Here is a 24,642-nt window from a genome sequence, read left to right as displayed (position 1 = left end):
GATTTCTGGGTCAGTTGCATGGGAGGCGGGGAGATGGAAGAACACAGTTTCTAACAACTGTGTTAACACTTTCCCTGCGAGAAAAGCAGGACTTTGAAGCTGTTTTAAAAGTAAGCTGTTCATCCAGCAAATAAAGATAAAGACAAATGTCTTTTTACACTTGTTACACCTACAGAGGACTCTAACGTCACTCTACTCTACTCTCCTTTTACGCCAACGGACTAGCAGATCACTTTCATCATCCATAGGGAGAAATGGTAAATAAAATAGTAACTCACTGACAGACATCAGGCGTACTTCTGGGTCAAAGTACAATGTGATAATCACATTTAAGAACATTCTCATCAGACTTATAGAGAGGCAGTCAAGTCAGTCTTCTCCATCACTGCTACACCTTGTTAGTGATGCTAAACTGTTAGTCCAATGAATACTATCTACCAAAGGACGATGTTATTTGACAGCCAAGATCTCACGACAGAATTAAGACAGATAAAAGGGAACCTAGTCACTCATCACACTAAATGGTTATCAAATTTCCTGGAAGCATGCATTTCTTCCAAAATGGTAGACAGGACTAAAAGTACCAAGGTAAACAGATCCATGAACAGGTACATACTCAAGCATGTAATTTTCTCCTATCTATAGCTTACATTTAAAAATTAGGAGGTCAGGGGCTGGCTCTGTGGCCAAGTCCTTAAGTTCGCGCGCTCCGCTGCAGCGGCCCAGGGTTCACATCCTGGGCGCGGACATGGCACCACTCATCAGGCCACGTTGAGGTGGCGTCCCACATCCCACAACTAGAAGGACGTGCAACTAAGATATACAACTGTGTACAGGGGGGGTTTGGGGAGATAAAGCAGGGGGAAAAAAAAAAAGATTGGCAACAGTTGTTAGCCAGGTGCCAATCTTAAAAAAAAAAAATAGGAGATCAGAATGATATTGAAAGTATACTTCTATATGGAATTACTGGTGCTAGGGAGGATCTGGTGATTAAAGAGACCACAGTGAAAAACAGATCTGCTAATTATGTAAATCAGACAGAAGGCCCTACAATAACCTTAAAAACAACAAAAATATACATTTCCTAACATAAAAGCTTCAGGGAAAAAAAAAGTCTTCAAAATATTACTCTTTACCTATTCCTATTCTTGGATCTTTATGCACGTGTTTAAGGTAACTTAACCAAGGCCATGAGCAGGTATGTAAAAGAATCTTGATGACTACCATGAAGTGGGCTCACCAGCATTTTTAACATGCAACCCCTGTGCCTTGCTACATTTCTTTTTCCAGGACAACTGGCCCCTTCATTATAAAAGAAAATGCAGACACAGGTTTAAAAAATGTATGTTGTGGGGACAGTTGACAGATTACTGTTCATGGAACTCAATTTCACAACTCCAGGTATCTCTGGCTCAAAGACAAACAGAGTTGATCAACCTTTTTCTGTCCTTGTACATCCATACCCAGGTGACCATGTTCAAGCAAGCAGAAAGTTGATTTAAACCTCATAATGACATCAGTTTTAAGCCATCATCTCTCTGATAAAAAAAAATTGTGTTGTAGTCCAACATGACTGAATTCTCAAGCCACTTTGGGCGAGGGGGTAGGGGAGACAAAACCAACCTCCTGATTCCACGAAAAATGGCAACGACACTTCACTGCAAGAATCTCACACCGGAACTATTTATATTTACGTTTATGCATCTTGGGCATACATAAAGGCACCCCTCAGATTTTAAATACCCTTCTTCCTAATGTTGCAGAGGCTAATAGTTACAGCAGACTGCTAAGCATATCAATCAATGCCATGACTAGAGAATTACCTACCGGTGTCTCTGATATGTTACTGCAGAGATTACACTTCATGCATCACCACATTCATTTCTTTCACATTACACATGAGCTTGTCTTGTCACTGCCCAATTGCCCTCTTTTGGACAGCTTAACTGATGTAGTCTAACAATGAACCTTAGTGAGCAAACTTAATAGTATAGGAGCGGTGGGAAAAGAGCAGAGAGGTTGAAGCCTGAGTCCAGTGGGTGTGTCAGAACAGCCTGCAAGGTTTCCAACAATAAACCTGAAGGTGTAATTAATGCACGTTCTAACATTTTGCAAGCACAAAAATGCATTAGCCGATGCGTCGTTTCTTTTCCCCCTGTATTGCTCAGTTACCAAATCTTCTATTTTGACAGTGATAGAAATGCTGATTATGTATCAAGCAGCTGAGCAGTAATGGCAGAAAGGGGAGGAGGGGCAAGGGGGAAGTTAAAGGAAAAAGCTCTGGTTTCAACATTAAAAACATAAACAAAAATGAAAAAAAAATAAAGGACGGACAGAAATTGGGTGTGGCTGACTGAAGAGAAAAGATTCAAATGCAGACATGCCTCAGTGGCTCCACTTGACACCAAGAGTGACTGAACACATGGCCATGCCTTCCACCCATGAAGGGTGAAGGAGGTTCCCCATCGTCAACCCTCTTCAGAAGGCAACCGAACCCAAGACACCAAAGGCTTTAGCTACCAGCCTTTAAGGCATGAGCATACATACACCCAAACCCACCAGAACTGAAAGGACTGGGGCAACTGAAATCTGCTACACCACGTATGGGACGGGAAATTATATTTCAAAACACAGCAGACACTTTCTTCTTTCCTTCCTTCCTTCCCTTCTTTCTGGTTCTGAATAATCCATTTGCATTCACATTACACATGTGAAAGTCAGAGCTGTTTAAACCAAGAGGATGTCCTAAAAACAGCTAGGCTGCTCATTTGTTTCTCATGCCCAACACCCACAGGAACAACATGTCGATGCCTTTTCAAAAGAAATTTTTAACGCCATGAAATCCTGTTACTTTTCAAGGAACTCCAGTTTTTGAAGAAAAGATAGAGATAGAAATGCTACCTGTTCTGATGAGTGTAGAACTGCCCTCCTCAAAAATCAAGTCAGACAAAAGCAAAGCAGAAAGAAAAAAGGGAGAAAACTCAACAAAAAACAACTTTGATTTTTATAACAGAAAGAGATGAATCTTAACCGTTCACAGAAAAATAAACCTGAATCTATCCTTAGATATTAAAAAGTGGCATTATAAAGCATTATTAAGATTTAAAACAGAACAAGTTACGTGATATAAAATGCAGCTTAAAATGACTAACAAAAGCCTTCAAGAAAATTCATTTGTGATTCCAAACAGAAAACACTAGAAGATCTGATTAAAATGCTCAACAAGTCAAAGTGGTCTTTCTTTCTCTTACTCTAAGAATATGCAACCATGGGATCAGTGCCATTGCTAAGCCTTCAGAGACCACCCCATGTCTTCATTTTGGCATCAACAAGCACTTCAGCTTCTACAAAGGTCCATCATTACTACCCTAGCCAGCTTTTCTTCTAAGTTTGCATATGCATGTGTTAGATGGACAATTTCCTTAATAATGAGCTGGAATATATCACGAGACACCCCACCACCTCTGCCCCCAAGACGTAACAGAGTGACGCCTTCTGTATAATCAATGCTTACCTTGAGCAAGGGGTTGGAGGGGAAGGGCAGGCTGCCCCGGCTGAATTGTTAGAAGGCCTTGGCGCTGCAAAGACAGGAGGTGCTGCTGCTGTAACTGTTGCATCTGTAAAAGCTGCTGTTGAAAAGCCAACTGCTGGGTAGCCACCTGCTGTTGCTGTAAGAAATCAGGAAGAAAAAAAAATGAGATGGCCGCTTCCCAAGGAAGGTTAAAAGTATGGATGATTCAAAACATGCGGGCATCGTCAAATACTGGGAACGGTCACTAGAGTTTAGTGGAGGGCTCGGTGTCAAGACTGGCTTCAAAAGGACAGAAGACATCACCTCTGAAGAGAAGTGAGGGGTGGACATATTACCTTTCTGCCGCCTGCTCCCTTAGAAAAACAATTTGTCAATCAAGTCAGCTCTTCCTACAGTTTCAAAGGCCTGAGTTTCTGTCGTCAAGATGTGAACTTCTAGACTTCGAATTTTTAATTATTCACACTAGAAAGAAGACTGCACCACTCTGGTCCGGAGGGACTTGAACCCTGAACCTTTGAGGTGTGAAAGAACAAGCTGCCTTCCTCCCGCCTGCACCCCTGCACCGGCCGGGAGGAGCTTTTAACTACTGTGTTTATCACTTCTGACATAAATAAATGAGAAAAAATCAGACCTTTGAAGAAGAAAAACTTCATCTAATATTGTTAATTAGCCATGACAAACGATGAAATAACATTGTAAATCTTTCATAGAAACAGCCACTAGATTTTAATTACACACATTCATAATTTAGCAAACAACATCGTACTCGACTGTGAGTGTTTAATGTGAAGGACACTTTAAGCTTCAGATGCCTTAACTTGGCTTTAGTTTCAGAAACCCCTAGGTCTGCCTGCTTGTCCCGCTTCCCCACCCGCTTTGTTCTTGAAAAGAAGGGGCTTTACGATATGATAAATATCTTTTTGTTGATTGGACAATGACAGGAGGAAAACTTTTGTTGTGTAAAACATCAATACATCATTCCTGTGTTTAGCAGGCCTTGCTCCAGCCAAAAAAATTAATGTAGATTTCCTCAGTAATTATCTGAGTGATAGAAAGATAATACAGTGCAGTAGTACAATAAATAGAAGGAAATTATCTAATATCCTTAATCTGCTAGGAATCAAATCGAGGTGGAGGTCTTAGCCACATTATGGCTAACAATTACGAAAGGAAAATTAACCCTTCTTTGCAAAGGGTTCTTTGTAGCCAAAAAAAAAAGATTCTTTCAGAAAAGAACAAGATCCGTTTTCCTAATTCTGAGTATTATTGAAAACATCAGAGAGACTTTCACAGCTGAAAGGACTACCCACCCCTTTCGGAGGTTCCAATCACTATCCTTTACAAACAACTGCAGTCACTGAGCCTAAGACATGACCTTGATCTGATACATCCGTAAGATGGTACGCGCCTCTCAAGACCTTCCGATGTGAAGTTCAAAGGAAGAGAAAAATGGTGGTTTCCTTTCGGTCTCCATGTAGTTTATTTTACAGTAAAAACCATCATTCTCATATTAGCAACCAATTTCAGACTTACTACCACGCCACTGAGAGAGTTAATTGAATTTCACTCCGAAAAACAAGTTCTCTATCACTGACAACAAAAATTTAAATAAATCGAAATGAAAAGCCACTGTTTTCATTTTAAGAACAGCATGCATAAAATGATCCAATTGTTTTCACCCCTTCCCAAGTTATCACATTAATGTAAAACCCAATGATAGTTATATTCATGTCAAAACGATTTTTTCACTTCTTCTACAGATATTAATTCGCGACATTTAAAAAAGAGAGAGAAAAAACAACACTGATAGAATAAAAGATTGAGGGATTAGCTCTTCTTGAAGGAGAAAATAATGGGGGAGTGCCGGACTTTGGGGAGGGTGTTTCCTGTCTGACTGTAAATGAAATGTTTAAAAAGTTTGTATTTATATAAAATGACTGATGTCTTTTCTGTTGTCTCCATGGCCATCCCTAACAGCTCATGAAAGCTGTCCACGTTTGAAAAGCCAGGATATAACAGTATACAAGGCCCATTGTCCAAAGAAAGAATTTAAAAGCAACACTGGTTGCCAAACGGTGCTCCCCACCCAGTTACCAAACACAGGATACGAGCTGGTTTGTTTACTTCTCACAATTGAATGCATACAAAAAAGGTCTCGGAGCAGTCCTCTCGACAGGTCAGTAGTCAGTGTTAAAATGCTAAAATGCCCTGATAAACCTCACATTTCGGATCCCCTCCCTAGAGCTGCAGTCAAAGGTCTGTTTTCCTTTCTCCAGCTCCTCCCTACTGCCTAACATAAACTGTCATAACTGCCGGGACAAACGGCCCTTTTAAAACAATCAACTTAGCCTACCTCACCCACACAGGATGGGGTCTTTTTTTTGTAGCTTGACTTAAAATTAATTCTGCCTTCTATTTTCCACACCGGTTCTGTCAAATATTAATGAGCAGTCGCTTAAAGAGCTGTTTGGGCTACAGGAGATCTATCTGCTAAGGAAGGTCTCAGGTCTAAACTCAACGTGGAGCCTAACTTTCCTAAGGAAACATCTCGAGGCAACTTTAGAAAAAACAGAGTCAAGGTACATTGTTCTGGCTAAGGATCTAGGGTCTTGCTGCAGAGGTAATCAAAAAAGGGAAAAAGGAAGGGAGCTGATGATTCGAAATTATGAGCCACTAATGACTGGGGATTCAGTAAATTAATATACTTGCTCCATCTGTCAACATCCAAGTTCAAACCTTGTTAAAATCATAACCACCAGTCTGCATTGTGAAATTGCTACCATGAGACTCTATTTCATTGTAGCACAAAAGGACCACCACCTGCATGATAATTTCAGGAGCCTACCCCCTTACCTCAAGAGAATAAGGTGCTCTTAATCCCTGTCACAAGAGGTCTTGGCCAAATCCACTGGCACCGTGAACATACAGTGGAATGTAAGGAGACCTGCCTGCAGGTCTGCCTACCCTTCACGACGTTAAGGCAGCATACTCTCCTGTATCACCTTTGCCTTCAAAATAGATGACAAAGCGTGACCACAGCAAGCCTAGTGTCCCGGAGATGCTAAAATGCTCCTACAACGCCTCACCTTTTCCTTGTGCAGACACAGAGTATTCCCTTTTTCTCCCCGCTCCCTTCCCAAACTCAGACACCACCATCATCTTTGTGTGCCGAGATGCCCCCTTTCTGACAGCAGCAATTTGGGAGAGTTAACTTTTATCCTTCCTTCTGCTGTGTAACTTTCCCCTTCTCATTTCTTTATCTGCCCTCTGAGCTCATGTGAACTTTCATGTTCTCCCAGCATGCAGACGTGCATTCCAAACTATGTCTAACAGACCAAATAAGAGGTTAATAAGAAGTGGCAACAGAAAGGAAAAACACAATCCCTGGTAACTGATAAGAATGACAGTGGCAGCCCTTTTTTGTTTGTCTTCAAATATAGAGTTAAAGATCTTTAAAAAACTAAATTTTGATGCCTTTGAAAAGGAAGAAGCACAAAATAACAACAGGGGGTTATTGCCTGCGAGCCACAGGGGAGAAACTCCATAATTCTTATTCTCCCTTTTGAAGGCTGTTAGAAATCTGATTCAAAAAAGCAACAGCAGAAGGGGAAACCTCTTGAGGCTGTAACCATTTCCTGTGATCATGCATAATGTGCTTCAAAAGTGGGTTTTTACCAATTCTGTTGATCAATTGCACCTCCTTCATATCCCTTCTTTTTTCTGCTGTGTTTACATCTGATGTGACTGAATGACAAGCACTGTCTGAGACTGTGAAACAGGCCTGTCATGTTGATTTATGGGCGCATCAAACCACAACTTGTCCAAACTGAAGCTCGCAGTTCATTAATTAGAGAGTTGTGACTTTGAAGTCAGCTTTCAGACTGTGGTTTTTAACATTTGGCTTAATTTATATGCTCTTGAATGTGGATCTCTAAGGAAAAAACTGAAATTCCCTTCTTGTCTTTGAACTTCTTTTGACCGCACAATAATCATTTCTTTGTCCAGAGTGATGCCTGCAATCCCAGAGTCATTAACGCGCATTGAACTGCCACTGATGAGTAAGCCCTACTGAATTAGAAAAACAGCCAGCAAAACAAAGCTGAGAGCCTTCTGCACAGTGATATCTCACAATTACATGCCTTCCCTCCCTGTGCCATTTCCATTTTAATTACTGTTAGTCCTTTAGATTTACATTTTAGACACTTTTTAATCTGTTCCCTTTTTTATTATAGCAGCACCCAGTAGCGCGCCACTGTACTTAAGGTTGTGTCAGCATTTTCATTAAAACTCCTCCTCCCCTTCACCCCAAAAATGCCTCTACTCCGCAGGGGTTTACATCCATGCTGCTAAACAGGACTCCAGGGTGAAAACTTGGCAGGGCATAGAAAATGTACCCAATTTGTGTAGAGGGAGGAGCCAGCGAAGGGAGAATGACTGGGTCATTCCCAGCACGGCGAATTGGCGCTGCTCGGCATCCACACTCACGGGAGGGACAAGGAAGTGGAGAGTCACCTGCTAAGACTCCTTCCAAACTAAATGAAAGTGGCCACCTGCTTGGGGCCAGCGAAGAAGCCCTTAAATTGAACTGTGAGCTGTTTATTAAATTATATATTGTGTCAGTCCAAGGAGAAGTTAAATGAAAAGAATTCAGTCCATAGTAAAAATATGAGCAGGTGAGTTACGAGGGATAACTCTGGAATGGGTAGAAGGATGTCATGATGATGCATACAAGCCCATAAATCGCCCCCCAAGAGACTGGGCCTTACCCACATGGAAATGTCTAGAAGGCGAGAGGGAAACTCTCCTTGTGAAGGCCTTACCATTGATGGAGCCAATCTTGTCACCTAACCGACTGGTGTGGCATATGCACTAATTAGTGTTCTTACAAAGTACTGTGCACACAGAAGCTACTGTAATATGCCATTTTTTGTCAGGAAAACACAAATAACGCAAGCTGGAGTCGTCTCTACCTTTAACTCGTGCCCTCTCATACATGCCTTTCACAATTACGATATGGACAACTTGCAGGAAGAAGTGAAACACAGATAGGGGTGTTTAATCTTGTTCTAACTTGTTTGTTTGTTTGTCCAACCTCCCAAGAGATTATTCTTCCAAAGGAAAAGGCCATCACCACACACCCAAGCTCTCTGAGCTGGGAAAAAAAACCTCAAGTGTGTGTCCAAGTAGAATTTTACTGAAAGCCCTCGGCTTCCCCGGGGTACCTGTTGCCCTCAGTTGTACCAGTTTGCAAAAGTCGCCCTGAAGGACCTGCCCACGATTCCTGTTCCCAGTACTGACACAGGGACACCTGAAGTGGCGCTATAAAATATGTGGTGGCAAGCAAATGGAACCCAGAAAAATCTGAGAGAAAACAGGACAATAACTCTTGGTCTGAAAGCTGAGAACCGATAGAGTCAGCTCAGTTGTGCAATCATTTAAAAGATGAATGACAGTTTAATAGCCACTAGATAGTCCTCTGGGATCTGTGGTTTGAAAGTAAAATATGTATTGTCGGTACCTCTTTAGGCTGTTTTCCAGCATGTTGTTGTTGTAAAAGTTGAAGCTGCAACTGTTCCTGTTGTTTTTTATAGAACTCTTGAAGCTGCTGCTACAAAGGAAAGAGAGGACGGTAAGTAACAGAGGGTAGCGCCAATCCACTGTCCCTTTCGGTGCCATACACAAACTGTGATTTGAAAAATAGCATCCTTTTATCTGTAATGGCCTGACCTTTAGTTTGAAACTTGACAATAAATTTCAGCGCACACTAACTATTCTTGGCATTATTGTTTGAAAAGTAATCTCCAAAATGAACTGATGAAAAACATACCATTTTCTACACAAACTAATTAAAATAAGGCAAGGAATGACCTTTGATTGTACAACAAAGCTAAAACGCCCTTGCTGAGAGAGTCTGGTGAATCTCTACAGCGAAATGTGCGCGTGCTTTCTAAATGGTCGGGTTGGGCAGTGTGGAAGGCTGTTCGGTGTATGCATCAAGAGCGTGGGCAGTTCCTCTGCATCCCGGCCCCACCACCTCAGCCCAGCGACTCCTGTCACTATAGTACCAAATCTCATCTATTTGGTTCAGGAGTCCATGAAGCCCGAATATTAGGTCCCCAAGCACAACGGCAGCCAGAAGTTCATTTCAGCATCAGCATACAGGAAAGAAGAAAAATCAACTTGGCAGCTCACAATTAACCAACTCCAAAATGCTTCTTTATGTTTAAAAGGAAAATTCTGTAAGCTTCTGAGTTGAAATGGGGACTTCAAGAGCTGTCACATTTAAACCGGCTCCCAACATGCTCCCCGTTTTGCTTTGATTCACACCATTTAGAAGCCTCTGGGCTTACCAAATAAAAGAGTGTAAAGCCACATAAGCCTAAAAGATCTTATTTCTACCAAGTCCAATTACAGCCCTAATCTCAGTCCATCGGGTACTCTCCAGGCCCAAACCTGAATTGCTTTGGCAGGGTCCTTCTCTTTCAGGGATGCAAATACAGCTGATTATTCTGGACCAATCTGTGCCCAGCCCCACCCATCCTGCTCTGCTTACTCTTCAACGGGAACAGGAGCTGCTCAGGTGAGGGGAATTCTGAATGGAGCGATGGGCCCTGGGTTGTGTGGGATGCTGGAGGAGGAGGAAGGACAATTACCTGTTGAAGCATGAGGGCCTGCTGCTGCTGGAGGAGAACCTGGAGCTGCTGAGGGCTCAGCACTTGTTGCTGGAGGATCTGCTGCATTTGCTGGGGAGTGATAACTTGAGGTGTCATCATAGCCACTGACACGGGAACCTAGAATGTTAATCAAGGATAAATAGGAAGCCAGGAAATCGCACGCACGCAGCACTCAGCCTTCCAGGTTCAGTGGCAGAACGTCATCAGCCTGCTTCAAGGATTGACCAGTTTCCCACGCACCACGTATTGATCCAGAGGGGATGCGGCAACAAATCCTATTTAATCTATTATGGAGTTTATTTTAAATAAAGAAAAATAAAAGAAAACCTTTGCAGCCCTGACAGGTGTTCCAGGCAGTCTTAAAAGCAGACAAGGAGCGAAGGCTTAATAAATGCTCTCTGGAGTTAGGTTAGAAGATCTCAATTTCTTATTAAGAATGAGTCTTCACTCGCAGCGAGCTGTAGGAAGTTAACACAAACTTGAATTCTGTTTTAGGGAAGAAGGCAAATGGGAACCAGTACCTTTGCGGCTGGAGCTAATATGATCCACTTCCTCTGTGGACAGTGATTTTGAGAATAATCAATGAATGCTCAGTCTTGTGGATAACTGAACTTTGGGCGCACCTTCCGAACTTGAACATAGACCCTTCCTATGATGCCTTTTACCCTTCCTTATTCACCCAGCATACAGATGTCTCAATTCTTTCATATTATGTGCGATACCATTAAAAGCCGCTTTCCATGACATTTCAGTGACAAACAGCTACAGTGATGAACTTGATAGCATTTCATATTTGCAACTGTTAACACATTTCTGCACGGGCATCTCTGCAAGGAACCTGCACACTGTATCTGAAAGGATGATGTCTTGTTCAGATAAAACACTGACATTAAAATGACAGGCTGTCTTGGCCAAGGTTACACAAATTGTATTCAAGCGGATACCTAATGACAATGCTATGAATTCTGCAAGCTTTCTAGAATGTAATTTAGCTATTCAAAATAATCACTGCACTTGTGTTTAATTTGCAGACTACATGAGAACCATTTTGTCAGTCCCCGTAACACAAGAAGACTATTTCATGAAACCCCCCCCAAATAAAAAGATAAGGAAAGAAAAAAAACAATGAAAGAAAAGACAAAACCTGTGTCTTCTAACAGTAATATTTAAGCATCTTACTTTTCTTTGGTTTCTAATCAAACATGTGACAGCAAGAAGCTAGAAGCAGTAAAGGATATGCTTTGTTAAAAAGGATCTGCTGTCATCTCATGTATTACAATAAAAGGTAATAACATGTTTTGCACTTTGCCTGTGTGCCACTTAAAAAAAAAATCCGGCAGACAATAGCTGATCAGAAGATAAAAGAATTAAAAAATCTTTCAGGGGAGCAGTAAGCAAAAGGGAGAAATGCAGTATTAATTTTATGTAACATAATGTCTTAATATGCAGTTTATCTTGACTTTTTCACATGATTTGTCCTGTCATTTGCATAGCGAGCTCTCATTCCTAATTTCACAGTCATTATGCACTGATGTCCCGATTTCTCAGCATCACTAATTTTGATGAACTAAAAATGGTTCCTGAAGGTCAGATTCATGTACAGTGAACATCCTCCACTGTTGTTGTGGGCACGTTTTCTGTGTGGGGATGTTTATGCACAAGTTTCACATTGTTTGGAAAACACTAGCTAGAACATTCGAAAAATTTCATTAACCCAACTCTGGAAGGTCATCAACGAATTTTTCCTATTGCAGTGGCCTTTTAAGTGTAGATGTAGATACACTGTAATTTAAAACAGATGGGCATGTCTGAATATTTTTATATGCAATAAGGGACAGATGTATATGAATGGATAAATTATCCTTTTAAAAAGATACTTCCTAGCATGAAATATCACCAATGATTAGAACAGTGAACTTGCATTCAATCTAGGGCAAACACCACGAAGACATTATCAAAATATCTAACCATCTATAAATTAATTCCAATTAGTCTGCTTTGCTTTCATACAGAAGAAACTTTCTGAATTTTTCAATATGTATTGGGTGCCAATCACTATCCTTTGAGCTGCTAAGGCCAACACATCACAATAGAAGTTTACTTTTCCTTGAGAGTTGCATCATCATACAGGGAGGTTTGATCAAGCAAACAAAAGAACCATGTTTAAGGTTTCTTTTTTCCTCTGCGTTTCTTGGATGATGTACAATATAAATATTCTTGAGCCAAATTTCTGATGGTGATGAACAGGAAAACAGACAGGAATAGGGTGGTGTAAGATCTAAACTGGTGATGAACACAAAATTAACAGTGTTGTAACAGAAATCATCATAGAAACAATCTCTTGGTCATAATTTTTAAAAGAACGCTGGAAAGCCTCTGCTAGAAAGGGACACAAAAAAAAACTTTTGGAGGTGATGGAAATGCCATCTCTCGATTGGGGTGGTGGTCACACAGATGCAGACACTGGCCAAAATTCTTCCAACCGTACACTTAAAACGAGTACATTTTATTATATGTAAATTATACTTCAATAAAATCGACTGAAGAAGTTAAAAAAGGACTGACACATACGGTTAATGTTTAAACCCTTACACACAGCAAATAGTTCAAGTCTCCTTTTCCCACAGTTATTTATTCAATTTTTGTAGTAATGTTACAGAAAAGTAAAATGAACTTGAGTCTCCCCTTCTTTTTTCCCTTTGGACATTTTGATGGAGGTGCTGATGAGTAATAAAATGCTTAAAGCAGCAGGCACAGCCAAAGGAGGGAAAAAAGCAAGAAGCCTGAGTAATCCTTCAGCCTGGTGATCGGTCGCTGAATAATCAGAAGTAGGCTATTATATCCTGACGGCCTTAACTTTGCTTTTACTATCTGAAACCACATTTTCACACCAGTTAGCTCTGAGCCTCCAAAGTGGGCTCGGGCTTAATTTATAAATGAAATAAAACCGAGATTTCCCCAAAGTTTTGGCTCCAACATGTCATGAAAATAGATTATGGGAAGCTTTAACAAACATATCCGAATGAACCAGAAACCATCATGGGGTAGAAAAGGAAAAAAAGAAAAAAAAAAAAAAAATCTGAGCACAGGTTAAGGCTTTAAATAGTTAAGAATTATAGCCTACATATCCACTCCCTTAACTCCCAACATCCAACTTTTTCATGTAGCTAGTCCCTACTAATACTAGAATCAAAGGGCAGGCAGTACCAGTGAGAGGCTATTATAGCCCACACTTTATTGCCCATTACTACTGAGGTCATTAGCGGCAAGAGTGACTGTACCGGTCTTAACCTATTGATCACTGTAACTACTATCATTTAATCCTGTGTTGAATGTCTGGAAAGCAGCTAAAGGCACACAAGAGAGAGAGCTTTAGCATTGAGAAATATGGCCAAAGCTTAGAAATTACACTTTGATTCATAAAATGTAGCCAGTGGTTTAAATCAATAGTATTTAAAACAGTCATGTGAGTTTTTAACTACAGCGCTCTAATATTTATGGGCCCCCTCTTTGGGAGTATTCAGTCAAAACTAAACTTCCCCCCCCCCCCCCCCGATTCTACACCATCTGCCTTAACCTCCCTGAGATAAAAACATTAATTTCTGACGTTTTGTGTGCTACAGGGCTCATGCCTTAACTGCAGAGTTCAAGCTAATTTTTGATTTCTCTCTCAAATGACAATTTCAATATAATACAAAAAAAAATTATATCCCCGATACTGTAACTACCCTCTCTGTTTGAGTATATAGAAATGAGTATGTTTTATGAGTTAACAATGAATCATAGAAGGCAATTTATGAAGAACTAGAATGATTCTGTCTAGCTGCCTTCAGGGATCAGAAATTCAAATTAAACTTCTGGCAGACATTTAAAGAATGCGAGCATACAAAACTGAATTTAAAAAAACACACACACAGTTAACACTCTTTCCCTGAGTTTCAAGAGGAAATCGTGAATTAAAAAAAAACACACATCGCATGATACCTTGTTGACTGATACCAATTGGGTGTGGCTGATCCCAGGTGCACACAAACCCAGGGGAATGGCAGAAATACAGCTGTGCTTGGGCCATCGGAACGCTGCTAGTACAGGCCTGCTGCTACCTTAATACCAGCAACTGGGAAAATGTCGTTAGCACTAACAAGTGCTGTTAAAGGCCCTTACGCTGCCGTGTAAATTCTGCCTGATCTAGTTTTCTTTTACTTCAAAATGACTTTATATCATCTGAATGCTAGAAGAGTATTAAAATAATATGCCTCATTATTTTCTTTTATTCCTAATGGGCAAGGGTAGGCGATGGGAAGGGGGAAAAAAATCTAAAAAGCAAACAAACAAATAAAAACACCCATAGAAACAATACTTATTTCTAATCTAGGAGACAATTGGAGGAATTGGGTGGGAGGGGAGATGACACAATATAAATACTGAAAATAACACATTATCATTTTTTTCACTTTAGTTTACCTTACCTCCCGTTAACTACAATTCTGCCTAGTATAAATACACATAAAGTCTGTACATCAGCATCTTCTCATATTGCTATGTGTTCAAGTAATAAAAGTGAGAAGATAGAAAATTTTAAAACACTGTTTTATTTCCAATCATCTGGATTAATAATTTAGAAACCGTTTTTAATCTCTGGTTATTCACCATGTGTACGTCCCAAGAACCTCAAGTCCCTTTTAGACTTCAGGCTGTGTCTGGATGATAACTGACCAGGTTAGGCAGAGTTACCTGGTTCATCAAATAAAAGCAAAACAAATTAAATTAGAAGGCTCCAGAACACCAAAACAAAAGCAAAGAAAATGGATTCATTAAAAAAAACAAAAAGAAAGGAAAAACAGTGATGCCAAATTTTATATGACCATATAGAAAGTAAAAGAAAATAAACACTACTACCACTGCCCCCTGTGAAAGGCAACAGTTTTCATAATTAATAAGCCAATGGACACAACTGATCTTTCGGCAAACAGAAAAGTTAGGAACCTTCTATCTATTCCCCATGGTATTTAGAAAGAAGGAAAAAAAAAAAAAACCCACACAGATACCATGCAAGGTAGCTGTATCACAGAGGAAAGAAAATACATTTCTGACATAATATTTCAGTCTACAAAAAATAAAAAAAAAATGCCTACTATTCATGTTAGAAGTATAATTCTGCTTTATTATGGAATTCTGCTTTTTGTATAACTCTTTTAGACTTAGCTATTTTGCCACAATACTGTACAAAGCATTAAGGCAGGTAATGGTTATTATATTAATGCAAAATCATCTAAGTAGTCAGTCATTAGCATAACTGTTCTCTCAGTAACAATACAACCACCTATTAAAATTTTTGAAAAAGAAAGACCTCTTTAAAATGCAATTAGCATTTCATTTTTTATCATTTTGTTTATTACATTCTATCAAGAAAGGCTATCTTTCTTTCAGGAAGAATTGTATGGCCAACACTTGCCTGCCAATCAGGAGTTATTTCAGGTTATCAACCCTAATAAGCAATCTCTAGCAAAGCTCTCTGAGCTCTTCTTTTGTCTTTAAATTTTAAAAAGTGGCCTAAATTCCTACTTGTTCACAGCACAGGCAATAGTGGAACCTCAACTGCTCTCCTCTAACATCTCCCATGCAGACAAGGTTACTCCACTAAGTGCCAGCATAATTGTTTTAGCTCTAATAAATATCAGCTTCATTTGCATAAAAATGTAAAGTTTACATAAATTAAATCGCTTCTCCCATTAGCGATTGTTAAATACAGGAAACAATGGAAGCTACACATGAAAATAATCATCCAATAAGCACTGATCTTTTCAACCTAGCAACTATTATTATTATTATTCAAATCAAGAAAAATGCCTCCCTCAATCTCTTTCTCCTGTAGGAGGGATGCAAAACAATTTAATGCACATGAATCAAACCTGCTATGACATTTTATATTAACAACAACAAAAATTGTTTTTAAGTGCTGCAAATAGGAGGAGGGGGGAACTATTCCAAGAAGGGACCTCAGAAAAGATTCTATCGACAGATCTTTAGCTCTTGAAGAGAAAAGGAAGAGGCCTTGGCTAAATAAGTTCTCTTAAATTGAAGCATTATTCAAAAATGGTGAAAGAGACATAGCAACTGTACCAGTCCTATTTGAGACACATACATGATTAGAATAAGGAAAGAGAACTTGCAGACACAGTTGTAGATCAACAGATACTGTTCAATAAAGAAAAATAAAACGTTTCTCTTCTGTCAATAAAATATTTTCTAAGACTCAGAATCAAATTTACAGCTCCGCTTTCTTCATGCTTTAACCAGCACAGTAAAAATTATAGGGAGCTTAAGTGCAGATATGTATTTTTTTCCATATTTTTGAGATGGAGGGGGGAGGGCTATACCTGGATTTAAACACGCAGGTCGGCCAAAAGCAGGTCACTCCAAAGTTTTATAAGGCCTTATTTAGGGTGCAATCGCCTTTTTTTAGAATCATGTACAACATAAGTCTCTCAAATTGTGCAGTTTCTCAGGCCTATTTCCAACACCTTCACCTTAGACATCACAGTTAAGCGAAGGGGTGCAAATCAGATTCTAATGAGAAAACATCAGTTGCTTCTTTGACAATCTCACCATTCACTGATTTATTTCTAATGAAGACAAAGCCCAACCAAAAGCTCCCTACGTGTTAAAGGTCAAAATAGGTTCAAAAACGCCTAGTAAAAATCAAGGCAAGTGGGAAACGCGTGAGGACCCGCCTCATGAGGTGGTGTGACAATTAGAGTAATTGTACAAAAAGCCATCTTCAGGAAAAAGTAACCGAAATTAAGCTGCCACAACTGTAACAGGTTAGATGAAAAAAATCAAAATTTAATGCATTCTCCCCTGTGTCATCTTGTTTTGTCAAGACATCAAATAGAATTGGGAAGTACAAAATAACAAGCCCTTGAGAAATCACAGAAGCCGACCTTTTTGATGTTGTTGATTTACCTTGTTCTCAGTTATTTGAACAATGATGTTTCAGATTTAAGGGCACGATAAAGCTTAAAAATTAAAACATGATCCCAAAGTATTCTATAAAAGTGCGCCATAACATTTAGCCTGCATCTTCATTGATTAGCTGCTTTTAACCGGATTTGAAAACGAGGCACAAACCATGTGCTCGATATTCATTTTTCTCATTCTAAATTAATTTCTCTTCAAACAACTGCCAGGTTGGAAGAGGGACTCAGAGAAGATTATGCCTCCAATGCTAAAGGAGAGGCCCAGTTTAGCTCTGCAGATAATTCAGGTCCCCACAATCTGCAGAGGACTGTTTAGCTAAGAGCTACCTGAGTTTTCTTTTTTTAAACGAAAGAAAAGAAAGCTGAATGCAGAATGCCATGTATGAAGAGGCAAGAAAGTATTGCACACTCTGAAATGACTAAAACGAATGTCCAGAAACATCACGCTGCTTCCAAGAAAAGAAGCCTTTCACCAAACAAAAACAAATTTAGCTTAGGGAGTTAAGACGATCCCCAAATCTATCCAGGCAGGTATACATAAAGCTACATTCCTGCCCCAAGAGATCTACAGCTCACCACCAACACAACTTTACTCCTAGCCTCACATGAAATATTATCTACAAAGATACATAAAATCAGTGTATCACAAGATAGCTTTCTCTAGTTTTATATGTAGATAGCTTCTTCTACTAGAGTATACATATGAACCCAAAAATACAGCAGTTAAAAACAGCTGTTTAAAAGGCACTAAAAGTAAAGAACCCAGTATTTACAAGCACTAGTAGAATTTGTAAAACCTGGACATTAATAGCTATTTAATGATTACAACTCCTCGTCATGAAATTCATATTTTTAACATGTAACACTCACAGACACAATTTATGTATTTATTTACTCGAACCTTCTCTAGTCAACTGTTGCTGCATTATTCCTCGCTTATAAATCACAAACTACCTGAAGTGGATTCTAACTGGCCATTGTGTTTGCCCAGTTACTAAGAGCAGAGTTTTAAGTTTCTCTTTAGTGCTGTTCATCTACAACCAAACCACATAATAAAATGAATTTCTGCAACCTTCTTTTCTGCCAATTCAAATGTTACTCAAATTTTAGTTGAAGCTCAGAAGCTGCTCACAATATTCTCTCCTGAGTGTCTCAGAAATATAGGAACTCAAACACATTTCTGCCACATTAGCCAAGACAAATCTGGAATTTCATTGCTTTTAATTAATCTGGATTTTAATTTCACTGTATCTTGCACTTGTGTGGAGGCTGGCTGAAAAGTTGCAGAACTGGTCAGTGTCATGAAAGAGTTTATCTTTCAAGTGACAGCTCCTGACAACGTGCAAATACAAGGCAGCGATGGTGAGGGTTTTGTTTTTAAGGTACATTTAACTGCAAACAAAAAAAAATATTCAAACCAACCATTCCTATCATAAGCTTTCTGATGATTTATGGTTTACCAACTGAGCAAGGTTACGCAACACTGCATGCCTTTAGATGCGTTATTTCAGCTAGTGGAGATTTAATTAAGATCCCAGCCTCTAAAATCCCTGTCAAATGAAAATTCAGAGAAGACAATACACTATATATCCTCATGCAGAATGTTTCCATTCCATCCTCTGGAAAAATATGAGTTAATCCGCGTTTCTATGGCTGCAGACAAAAGTTCACTAATTTTGTTTTCTTTTGACACTTAGCTTGTTTTCTATTCTATGTCATGAGATCATTCCCTTCCAGGGAGGGAAGAAAAAAATCGAGAGTGAAACACATTGCAGAAAATGCACTTGACATTATTATCCGACATTATCATAGCTTAGCTATGATGTCATCACATTTTCATATAATCAGCCCATGCTTAGAAGAGTTTCATTTAATGAAATATGTTTATTTAAAAACACAACACGAACGGGAAGCCTACCTTCCTTGAATTACTCAGATTAAATAACTGACATGTTATGCTTCTCATTTCCCTCACTGACCAACTTTTTATCAGATGAGCTGCACATATGGGTAGGAAAGAAAGTTCTTGGGCAAACAGGAGAATATAAAGTCCAGTGCATACTTTCATTCTGTAAGTAGTCCTTAGGGTTAAAAAAAAAATGTCTTTAACAGATTCCTTCTTATGGATTGGTATTGACCTATGCTTTTTTAAAAAAAAAAAGAAGAAAAAATTTATGAGCATGCATGTGGCCCTTTACCTAGTCCAATGTATTTTTATTGGCGTCATCTTAATATTTGGTTGCTTATCTCATGCCTTCGAAATGACAGGTGCTTGCAGTCTCGTTCTTGACAGGCCACTACACAAATAACTGTCTTGCCTGAAAGGGCTAATGCAGTACTAATGAACAATAAATCAACTTTGATTATCAAGTGTCAGCCCAATCCGTTCTCAGCTCAGCTCTATCACATCCTAGAGTAACTCAGCCAGTGTCTCTGGGTAGGCAGTCTGTATTTTGGTTTCATTTTTACACACTTTTCACTGAAATGTGTCAGGAGCTACAATGAATCACATAAAATAGAAGCCGACCTTCTTTCAATTTATGCGGAGGGTATCAATTAGGAGAGTGTGCTTCTGTCTTCATTGGGTTTACTTAGTGAGGAGTCTTAACGTTCAAGAAAGCTCTGTATTCTTTTAAACAATAACAGCAACACATCACATCCTCAACTAGACTCTCAACATGATCGTGTGTGAGGTCTGCGACAATGACATGCTTTACCACATCAACCACCTTTGATGGCACGTACACATTCCTCTAGGAAAATCCATTACCAACAAAAGAACAAAAAAAGCGATACAGGGCCACTTCTAAAATAAAAACTTTACTTGATTTAAACTGAAAAAAAAATCGGGTTCTTTAACACAGACTTCCTAATGATAAAATAAATGTAACTTATTTTTTTTCTTAAGCAGATTAGTCACTGATAGTATGATTCACATTTCCTGTTATCAGGCTTAATTTTTCCCCCAAATGTGTCACTTTCAGAATGTTGGAATCTATGGAAATTAGGTGATTTGCATTTTTAAATTGGCTTGATTAGAACATTTGGTCTGTGAGAAGAATAGGAAATTATTAGATATTTTTCTTATAACTGGCAGGCCGTGAAGGAGTTAATCCCAAAGAGGAAGAGTCTATATGTACTTTGCTCTAAAACTTTACCACCCACTTCCTAAAGGTCCCCTCCTTCCCATCACGACACTTGGGGGGGGGAAAAAAGAAGTCTCGTTTCCACTGACCCTCTTTCAAGCAGTTCTGACAGTTGAGTTAGCCACATTTAGAGCCGGTTCAGATGGGAGTACCCTGCACGTCCACCCCAAACCCCGCTCACTACTTAATTCACCAGGAAAGTAATACAACAGAGGCTGAGACTCCCCAACCTGCCGGAGTGTCCCTTCGCCGGCCTGCCCGCTTCGGTGTGGGGCTTTATTCCTCCCCCACCCCGCTTTACTGTGTGAACTCCTTGAATTTGAACAGCTATGCTGAAAATAGCCTGGACAGATATAGAAACAAACTATCAGAAGCAAAGAAACATCCACACGGGTTACACTGAGATGGAAGACTCCTTGTATATTTCACACGCTCTGAAAGTGACATAAATCACACCCCAGATACGTCCCCCGAATGGAGTGATGGCGAGGGCTTTACCAAAGTGGCTGCGTGAAGGCCAGACCAGCAGAAAATGAATCGCAAACGAAAAAGAGAGAGCGAGCGAGAGCGCGAGAGCAACACACAAGCAGGACTTCCTCCAACTCTCAACTACACCCCACCCATGAACATTTAAAAAAAGAGCGAGCGAGAGAGAAAGGGGGGAAAATCTCTCTCTCCAGGACCCACAGGCCTGTAGCTCCTTCTTCCCACCCCTCCACTCCCTTCCCCCGCCTCCACTATCCAGAGCGCAACTCCCATCCAAGTTAGTAAACAGCGATTGTGAGGATTATTTTTTAAAAAGACTCAACTTAGAAACCCTCGGGCGCTCCTGCCTTCCCCCGTGAGGCCCCAGGAAGCTGGCCCCGCGGAGCCCGGGGAAGGAGAGCAGAACGGCAAAGATCAATCATAGGGACCAACCTGACACTCTCCATGTAGCCGCCAGGCGCGCGGAGCCGGCTCGGGGCGCCCGCGCGGGCCGGGCGTGGGGTCCGGCGGCCTCGGCGTGCAGGCGGACTGCACGCGCGCAGGGGCGCTCCGGCTCGCGGGCTGACAAGACGCGCCGCGCCGCGCCCACCCGCCCCGCCCTGCTCCACCAATCACAACCCGCCTCTAAACACCCCGCGCCGCGCCGCGCCGCGCCCCACACAATGGGCTCCGCGGCCCGCTCCCCGCGCCCGCGCGCCCCGGCCCCCTCCGCGCGGCAGGTGAAATCACGCTCTGGTGCAATCCTGCTTTTGTCTCTAGCGCAACTCCACTTAATTGCTGTTAACCCTTTGACCTGCCTCTGGCTGACGTCTCGGCAGCCGGGCACGGAGCGCATCTCGCCCTGCGGCCGGGGCTGCCTGTTTGGGGCTTTTGGTTGGGTTGCGTCTTTCGTCTTGGAAACTGACAAAGAGTTGTCCGAACCGTTCGGGGAAACCCGAGAGGCAGAGGAGGGGAGCCGGCACGCCCGGCGCACGCCCGCCCGACCGCTCGGAGCAACTATTTAGAATCGGAAGGGGATGCGGGGCTCAGAGGCAGCGCAGAGAAGCGCTTTCCTCGAAAACGGCCTTTGCAGGAGAACTTTCGCTTCACGTCGATGGTTTACCCAAGCTTTGGCCTCTTTTTCTCCCCCTTTTCTTTCCAAGACTCGGGCTCGCCAAAGTGTGCTTGGCGCGCCGAGGAGAACTAACCTGACACGGGAGTTGAAATAAATAACAACCAAACGTGCCTCGTCGCTGAACCAAGCGACTTCCCCTGTAGGGCGACAGCTGCTGAAGAAAGCATCTGCCACGCGTTCGCTAAGAAATAATTCTTTAAATTCCTTTCTTATTTATACAACAACAGCAACAACAAAAGCTACTCTCAATAAGCACTTTAAGATGACCTCTATCAGAAATAGTCACTGCTCTTCAATGCTATTTAAAGCTAAGTATAGCGTTGAAAAAAAGTCCCCAATATGCTAAACTTTGTTGGCTCAACTGGCACGACTGAAGTGCCAGGTTAAGTTAGTCAATTTCGGCAGCACTGGAAATCACTCTTTCTTTACTATCTTTAAATATAGGTAAAAACTTCTTGGCCTATACTTGAAAAACAAAAACAAAAAACTATCGTTTTTATTATTTTTCTCAAAATATTTGAGGAAATGGATGAGTGACCTTAATGATTACCTATTTCCCCTCAATTTAAAAAAAAAAAAAGGGAGGGCCACAAATCCCACCCCAGTAATTCTAGGAGTTTTACTTGAAAGTATTTTTCCATCTGAGGTGTTAATGCAGGTTACTACAAACCAGAAAACATTGATAATATTTCCAATCAAGCAAATGCCTGGATTTCAATAAGGTCAGTGGGGGAGCAGACAATTCCCCCATTAATCTAGGCGCAAAAGACACAAAAGTGCCAGGAGACCGTCAATTTGTGATCGGATGTTAAATGGGTGCAGCACAGATCGCTCTCCACCCTAAAGTGTTTTTGCGGCAGATAACAAATTTATTAATGGGATTTTTCAGGTCACAAAAATGTGACCCCACCCTCTCATGAATATTCAATAGGGAGCCAAGGGTATTCTTTTTTTGGGGGAGAGGGGACTTAAATCTGCCAGAATGTACCAGGAATCAGCTGAGTTCTGACTCTTAAAGAGACACGGGACTCCTTCCGGAGGGGCATGCAAGGCCCCAAAGACAGGAAATAGAAATATAGGAAGTTCTCTCCAACCAATGCACAGAGAGAAAGTGGAAATGGTAATTTCAAAATACACATGTGATTTTTTCAAAGGTATTAAAATTAATTTGAGATTTAACGCCTGTAAACAAAATCGAGGTGCACTTTGAATACGCAACTCATTTTTTTAAAATACAAGTTCTTCATGAGGCCGCCATAAAACTCACGCATGCTTTTACAAGTGGGCCTACCTCCTTTGCAGGTCAGTATTTATCAGCTAATAGTCTCCAGGAGCATCAAAACAAACAAGCAAACAACAAACATTACAGACGCCCATGACCCAGCTGTGGAGACAGCCTTACACAAAATCATTAGTGATGCAATGCGCTGGTTACACAAGGACTAAATTGCACGGTAGTGGCTTTAAGCACCATGGGTCCACAGGGAAGGGGGAGATCAGTGGGAGCAGGAGACGTCTGGGAAGGTCTCTTGGGGAGGTGGTGTTTAAAGGGTTGATGGTTTGGAAAAGGGGGGAGGTGACAGTATAGAGAGGGAAGTGACTTAGCAAGCTAACTCTGAGGCCACCTGGAGCCCTTCTCTCCGTCTCTCCCAACATGACTCAGAGACTTCTAGGCAAAGAAAGGTACCATCAGTGATAAACAGGGATAAGCTTTTTATGCCTCGGCCATTTTGGTTACTTCTAGACTCTCAAGATCCCCTTCCATGTGGTCCTGTCCACCTGCCCTGTGCTTGGGATTCAGTGAGAACTAGAACCTTCCACGGCTGGAGCACAATATAAACTGTTAAAACATGCAGTGACTGAGAAGACTTAGTTAATACCATTTATTCTATGAGTGCCAGATCATTTTGGAAAGGCTGGGTCAGAAAGGTAAAAAAAAAAAAAAAAAAAGGCAGCATTTTGAGCCTTAGAAGAATTTGGATTGTGGGGGCTTTAGAATGGGTACTCAGCCACAGGGTCTCCTTTAGTTGCCATAACTTGAATAGTTATGCAATCCCCATTTTACAGAGGAGGAAACTGAAGTTCAGAAAAGCAAAGTGATTTTTTTTTCCCCTCCAAGAATTAAACACAATCAGCACCACAGGCTGCAAGGGGAAGTAGATACTGAATTGTTACAGAAAAAGAGAGGTCATGATAATATAAAATGAATACCTGGAGGAAAAAAAAAAAGGCTAATGTTTAAGGAATAGTGAAGGAAATGCTAAACACCATACTTAAAAATATTTTTGATGCCCACATCCTAACACCCACAACAGATACAGCTCTTGTTCAAACACCACATATTAAGAAACCTGTCAGTTGCTAAATGAGTCCATTGTGCAGCTGGCGGTGTACTTAAGAGCAGATTACTATGATCCCACACCAAACTCTAACCACCAAATAACACACCTGGGACTAAAATCATGGATTGTATTTGGTTCTGAGGAGCCTCAGCCTTGAAGGCAGAAGAAAGTGAAAGGTTTTACTGCCCATTCAGCACTGAGAATGGAGATAAGATGTACTGAAGGAAGAGTCAGAAGGAGCATATCATCAGGACATTATTCCCACACACTGATGGATGGCAGGCAGTGAAGGAGACACCAGCCAGGGTGCAGGGCCCACGTAGTCCTCAGCTCCAGCTGAGGTCCTGCTTTGCCACAAGCTTCTTGGA

The 24,642-nt window shown here is 40.9% G+C and overlaps 1 protein-coding gene across 14 annotated transcripts in view; it reads right to left on the bottom strand.

The window, feature by feature from the left end:
• Nucleotides 1–24,642, bottom strand: part of FOXP1 (forkhead box P1) — a 574,868-nt gene that overhangs the window by 83,140 nt on the left and 467,086 nt on the right. For 12 of the 14 annotated variants that reach the window (XM_046667607.1, XM_046667598.1, XM_046667622.1 and 9 more), the window contains 3 exons: nucleotides 10,186–10,323; nucleotides 9,051–9,140; nucleotides 3,515–3,668 (listed from right to left, as the gene is read on the bottom strand). In XM_046667607.1, the coding sequence (XP_046523563.1) occupies nucleotides 3,515–3,668; nucleotides 9,051–9,140; nucleotides 10,186–10,323 (382 nt within the window). Of the gene's footprint in view, nucleotides 1–3,514; nucleotides 3,669–9,050; nucleotides 9,141–10,185; nucleotides 10,324–21,250; nucleotides 21,469–24,642 lie in introns of those variants that run through there. The other 2 variants (XM_046667688.1, XM_046667671.1) reach the window with 2 other exon arrangements.

This window comes from Equus quagga, chromosome 1 (assembly GCF_021613505.1).
Source record: "Equus quagga isolate Etosha38 chromosome 1, UCLA_HA_Equagga_1.0, whole genome shotgun sequence".
In the NCBI taxonomy this organism is placed as follows: domain Eukaryota; kingdom Metazoa; phylum Chordata; class Mammalia; order Perissodactyla; family Equidae; genus Equus; species Equus quagga.
Note: the sequence above shows the minus strand (reverse complement) of the source record. Positions and strands in the feature narration are given on the sequence as shown.